Consider the following 6,342-nt stretch of genomic DNA (forward strand, 5'->3'; position numbering starts at 1 on the left):
GCTGTACACCTGCATCAGTTTTGTGGCTGCTCAGAGTTCTACTGCAGAGCAATCCTCTTGTACAGCTAATGGAAACTACTGCAGTTACTGAAGTCATTTATCAATAAAACCACAATAATCTCACTAAACACAGAGATTAAAATAAAATCAAGGATACTGGGAGCACGTTCTTTACACGGAAAGCATCTAAACTAGAATATCCCATAGTCTTTATGTACAAATGCTACGGCAAGGTATTATCGAGACCCGCACTACCGTTTCAAACGCACAGCGGTAGTGAAAAAAAGAGCAGAGAAAAAAAAAAACCAGCAGAACACCAAGCAACGACAAAAGGCAAAACAAATTTGTGACTGACACGCCAGTAGTAACCAGTGAGAGAGGAAACCCCTCACTTGCTAACGCTTCAGCACTGATGCTGCCCTCACTGAGCTGCAACGCTCAGCAGAAAGCGACCTGCCGTACAGTTCACTGAAGCTGGAATCTAGACAAACTTTCCAACTGCTGTTCAGACACTGATGCCCCACAGGGCATTTTTAAGAGGAGCAAACACATTTAGCCTCCTTCAGCTTCCTGCCAAGCCACCCACCGAAAACATTCGCCTCCAGCAACTCCCCCTACACTCCCTTCTTGCGGCAGAAAAACTTCCAAGACCCTGCGTCCATGTTGGAAGGCCAAAGGAACCACCTGCCACCAGTTATTTCCAAGATACCCAGTTGTCAACGTGTCAGACACATAGAGTACACATCCAGCTTTGCTGGAGAGCTCTAAGGGAAATAAAACCCCAGGCTTTCCCCGACAGCTGCTGCATGCTGCCTCCCAGGGTAACAAATCCCTGAGCAAGTCTGCTGGGGGACTGGAGGCAGGTACAGAAGCACTCCAGAAAGGTAAAGTTGCCCAGCCATTTCCTTCTAGCCCAGAGTACCCACAGAAGGCAGACAAGTGTTACAGAGCAAAACGCTGTTTATAAATTGTTAAAAACTGCGATTCTTGTACAAAGTCATTCATGGGTTATGTACATACAAAGAGGAAGACTCTAAAAGAAAATACTTTGGGTTTATAAAGAAGAGTCAGGGTACACAGTACTCACCATAATCAGCTGAGAGAGAAAGGTGTTAAATTGTTGTCATTAATATTAATTTTTCAGGGGAAAAAAAAGCAGAGCATACCCTGGCATTCCAGTGACATTTCACAAAACATAACCTCTATCCTGCCTAGGACCGCGCATTTGTGTTTCGTACGGCTTCCAAGAACCTTGAAATCTCTCGCATCTTTTCACACACCAGACAAAGGAGCCCCAGTTAGGAGGAGGCAGAGCCGTGCTGAGAAGAGTGGTTGGGTTCAGAGGCCCGGGGAGAATTTCTAACCTCTCCGAGGGCAATATTTATTTTGCTGCCGTTTTCCAGCAGGCTGAAGGCTCACAGCTCTGTGACCTGCTGGAAGATCAACCATCCCAGTTGCAGGGGTGACAGAAATCACAAACTAGAGTCAAGTTCAACAGCACCTTCTCAAACACTTCCCCAGCACAACACATTCAAGCTTACCTACCTCAAACAACAAGCCTTGGTAGACACAGGCACCTGCGGGACAAAAAGAAAAACCAAACAGATTAGAAGCGAATAAGAGCAGCACACTCTCCAGTGAGCCTGCTATATAACAATACGAGCAGCACTGAGCAGCCACCTCTGGCCACGCGCTTGCCAGCAACGACACCGCAAATGCGGTTTTGGGGCAGCAGGGCAACCTCTGGGTAAGCTGCAGACTGCAGCGTCAGGGACTCTGGCCAAGGTGGACTCAAGAACTTAGAAAGTGGCACAAACAAGGCAGAGAGAAAAGGGGAGACCTGTCAACATGATGCAGCTGGTCTTCGAGAAGGGGTTAGCACACGCCTTTGCAGGACCTCACCAGACCACTGATGAAGCATCACAGCATTTTAATTGCCACAAGTTGCCCAATCTTTCTCAGACAGAAGTCAAGGACACAGACAACAGTCAAAGAAAGCAGGAGAATGCAAGGCAGCGAAACAGGGGCGGACACTAACTTCACCAGGACCTGACTGCACCATTACCCATGATCACCCACTTTTGAAGAGGGCTAGTATCATATCCCATTCGCACCATCACCTCACACTCTCTCAGACAGGTGACAAATTCAGACATTTGGTGCCACTCGTGCGAGGGGCTGATGCTCTCTCCCTCCACTGTCAAAACGTCTGTCCCCGATAAGATGGGAATTCTCATAATATACACGTAAGATGAAGCTCAGAATTGTACCTTTGAATAATTGCCCGAGCTCTCACGGAAATAAAGGGAAGCCACAGCTATTCAAGGGCAAAATACGGCCCTTAAAAACGCAAGGTTACACGGCATTTAAATCGCATGCTAAAGAGCAGTCTCTTCTCTGTACTCCTATAAATCCTTTCACCATTTACAGAAGAAACAAATAAAGCACATGAACATACACATAAAAACGCAATCACGGCATGAATTCCCACTCCTAAATCACTCCTCCACGGGCAACGGGTCACATTTCACCTAACGACAGGCTCACGGGACTCCTCCTGCTTCAGTCTTCCTAGTCCTCACCACTGCCGGCTGCGAGGAAGGTTCTCCAAACAAGTGGTAGAGATATACACCCATTCAAGCATATTTCATATATTCTACGTCAATAAATCAAATAAGAGGTTAGAAAATAAAACGATGAATAAGTTGAATGACAGTTCTGTCATTGATTTCCTAGGAAATAACCATTCTAGAACAACTACACATATCTGTCTACCAAAAACGTGACGAGAATGCGAAATCAAAAGCAACCCAAGAAACTCAGAGATGAAAAGAGAACGCAGGAAGAGCTGCCTCAAGGGACCACCCAGAGAACTAAGAATTTCCTCGTCAAAGAGTGGTGTTTCTCCTAAAATGCAGATTAGACAAATTGGTACAGAAAACCTTGGAGCTACACTGCTTCGAATCAAAAGCTCCTCCTTCGAGCTGGTCTCCAGCTCAGCGACAAGAGGCTGCAGAGGCACCATCAGGAATTATTTTCCCTCGCCAAGAAGACGAGCCACAAGAGCCCAATCGTGTTTCTCTCAAACTCAGCAGATACCTTTCTACTCATACTGACAGTTAACATCGAACCCTACCCGTCACGCGCACAAACTGAGCACCGAGAGGGACTAACATGCTGAAACGCTGCGTTTCACTCGCGCATCAGCATAGCCCCCCCCGAACCGCACGGTTAACCGCTCCGCATTTGTCAAGCGAGCTTTGCACGTTCACGGTGGTGCCAAGTTACTTGAACGCAACTAAGACTCAGACTCTCAGCAATTACCTGTTCGTTTATTTACTTGACTTGCATAGCAGTTTGTGTTTACAGTAAAAAAAACCCAAACAAACACTTGACCATACCTTGATGTCATGTTACTCCATTGATTCTCAAATACCAATTATCTTCCTGCCCCTCACGTGTCTCCTCCCCCACGCTCTTCTCTTGGCAAGAGAGAGCAATTGCAAGGTTCATCATCCAGCTGCACCTCAAAACTCAGTGCAAAAGACAAGGTCACATACTCCAGGCACGTGGAAAAAAAAATACTTCATACCAGTTAGTTAAGACCAGCACAACTCGACTGCTTTACTCCTAAAAAAGGGCTAGCTGCCCTTTCTTTTTTGCTCACTAATGTTGTCCCAAACATAGAGCCAGGCTCACCCCAGCCCACGCGGCACTACAATGCAAGCGCAGAAAGTCTGACTCTTCCTCTCCATTAAAGCAAAGGCATATTTCACTCCCTCACAAGTTACCAAGGGGGATGCTAGGATATAACCCATCTTTACAGGACTTGGAAAATCCTTAGTTACAAATACCTTCTAGCTATTTTTTACTCTCAATTCTGAGCGAGCCCAAGACATCGCGTGATGTACGTTAAGCAACGTTGCTCTTTGTTACAGTGCCCGGGTTTTGCATGCAACTCAGCAGTGTGATTAACGACTGTTTGCAAAGCTCACCTGAAAGGGTTTCCTCAAACAATCATACTGCCTTTCACATCGAGAAGAAGGTTGGGGGAAAAAACCCCAAATTTCTTGCCTTGGTATTTCTGTGCTGGGCATCTTGGATGCAGGAGGTCAGTAGAGTTGTTTTCTGGTTTGGAGGCTTTTTTTGTTTGTTTTGTAGAAGCTAAGTATCTCAGAGTACTGCCTACCAAGTTAATATCCCAAATCCATATCTAACAATTCCTCAACTCACACAGACATAGCTATTTTTAACTGCTGTTATTCACTAAGGCAACTATATCAAATGGGCATCACGGCGTTAGGCTGGGAGCAGCACTTGGGGACTCTGCCACTTTGGAAAACAACCTGCGGTCGGACGGTCAAAGGAAAAGCAGGAAAACAACCTAACAGCCACACCGCACTCCCAAACTTAAAACATCAGTAACTTCACTGTTTGACAGCATCGCAAGATCATAACCTTGCGCTTTTTACAGGTCTATCCAGAAGAATTCTTTAACAAGAGAAGAAACCAACGCTTGGTGTCTGTTAAGGCACTCTTGGAGCGCTCTTACAGCAACACCCGCACGCAGCAAGTTGAACTCAGCCCTCTTCTCCTAACACAGGGGAAGGTGGACGAGTGCTACCTGCTCCCCGCAGCTCCCGTCACCGCTGCCCAGGCCGGCAGGCTCCAAGCAGACGCCACCGCATTTCCCAGTCCCGGGGGCAAGCGGCTTCGCCCTCACCCCCGCCACGAAGGCCCGTGGAGAGCGGGCCCGGACCGCCCGCGGGCTGGCTCTGCCCCGAGCCCTGCCGCTGGCTCACCCAGCGCAGCCCGCCTCACAGGCGGGCACCGGGTGATTTTTGCGGGTTTGGATGATTAAAACCCACCAAAGGCTTTTCGGGCAACCCCAGCCTCAGCTTGGCAGGGGGTTTACTGCTGTCCCGCCTTGCCTTACCCCCCCCTTCTGCCGTCAGGAAAAGGTGCCGAGGATAAGGGAAAGCCCCGCAGCCCCAGCCCGCCCGGCGGCACCCCCGGGCCACCCTCCCTCCCGCCCCGTACGCTCGCAGCGGGACACGCTCCTCCACCCCCGCCAGCCCTCAGCCGCTTGTGGGCACCCCACCGCCGCCACCACCGAGCGGGAAGAGCCGGGGGACAGACGCGGGAAGAGCCGGGCACGGGCACGGGCACGGGCACGGCTTCGCCCCGGTCCCCCTCGCCCCGCCTGTGGAGAGGCCGCCAAAATGGCGGGGGGCGAGAGGCGGACCCCCGCCCGGACCGGGGAGAAGGAAAATGAAGGGAAAGATGCCCCACATCCCCCAGGAGAAGGGGGCTTCTCCTCAGCGGGGGAAGCTCAGCTTCTCCTCAGGGCACCAACCGCCTGCGGGACGGGGACGGGGCCCGGCGCGACGACTCACCTGAGGCGGCGGCGGCCAGCGCCGCGCTGAGGAGGCACAGCGCTACCCGGGCGGCGGCCGGAGCGCCCATGGCCCCGCCGCGCTGCCCCTCCGCCGGCTGCAGGGGAAGAGAGGTGGAAAGGAAGGGGAAGGGAAGGGGAGGGTGGCCCCGCCGCCCCCTCGGCAGGTGCCGGGGCAGCGCCTCGGCCCCCCGCCCCGCCGCCAAACTTTCCCCGCAGACAAAGCGGCGGCCGCCCCGCAAGAAATGCGCCGGAGCCCGCCCGCCCTCCGGCCCCGCCCGGCCCCGCCTCGGGCAGCGCCTTCCCCCTCCTCCCCCGCCACCTCTCGCTGGGAAGGGGCGAAGCCGAGGGGCCCCGAGCCTCTCGCCTCCTCCTCCTCCTCGGCTGCTACCTGGTGGAGTAGCGACCCGGCGTAAATCTGCAACCCGTCCTGGCTGCAGCAACACGGCGGTCGTCGGTCCTACCGTGAGGCAAAGCCAAGGTGTTCGTGTGGGAAAGCCTTGCGGGAACTGACCCCAGGGGGGTCTCACAGCAAAAACAGCTGTCGGGGGCTCGCTCCTGGTCGTAAATCGATGGGCTGGAATGGAGAAGCCATCGTCTCTAAGGGGGTGGAAGCTTTTCCCGAGTTATGTTTGGATCTCACTTGTGTTTGCAGGCTTAAAACCAAAATAAACCAAAGGGGCATGGATTTATTTACGGAAAGGACTGTTTTCTTCTCACAGAGGGCAACATTGAAACAATCTTTCTATTTCTTCCTTCAGTTGCAGTTCCTCTGCTCTTCGCCCATTATACAGATTTCCCCCTAGGAAGGAAGACCCCAACATCAGCAATGGCAAATCGGCACTCAAACTAAGAAAAACTACCAAAGCGCTCCCCAAAGCCCGAGTGCGACTCTTCCCAGTGTAACATTTTCTTTCTTTAGGCACTTCCCAGCTCCTGGCCAGTCC

General features: G+C 51.8%; 1 protein-coding gene across 1 annotated transcript in view; it reads right to left on the reverse strand.

Moving 5' to 3' along the window:
* Positions 1-5,629, reverse strand: part of FRAS1 (Fraser extracellular matrix complex subunit 1) — a 171,233-nt gene extending 165,604 nt beyond the window's left edge. The window contains exons 1-2 of the mRNA XM_087736406.1: positions 5,397-5,629; positions 1,546-1,577 (exon numbers count right to left, since the gene is read on the reverse strand). Coding sequence (XP_087592532.1) covers positions 1,546-1,577; positions 5,397-5,466 — 102 coding nt within the window. The 5' untranslated portion in view covers positions 5,467-5,629. The remainder of the gene's footprint in view (positions 1-1,545; positions 1,578-5,396) is intronic.
* Positions 5,630-6,342: the final 713 nt, after the last annotated feature.

Source organism: Nipponia nippon, unplaced genomic scaffold (genome assembly GCF_047370975.1).
Source record: "Nipponia nippon isolate SJK-2023a ecotype South Korea unplaced genomic scaffold, ASM4737097v1 scaffold_6, whole genome shotgun sequence".
Taxonomy (NCBI): domain Eukaryota; kingdom Metazoa; phylum Chordata; class Aves; order Pelecaniformes; family Threskiornithidae; genus Nipponia; species Nipponia nippon.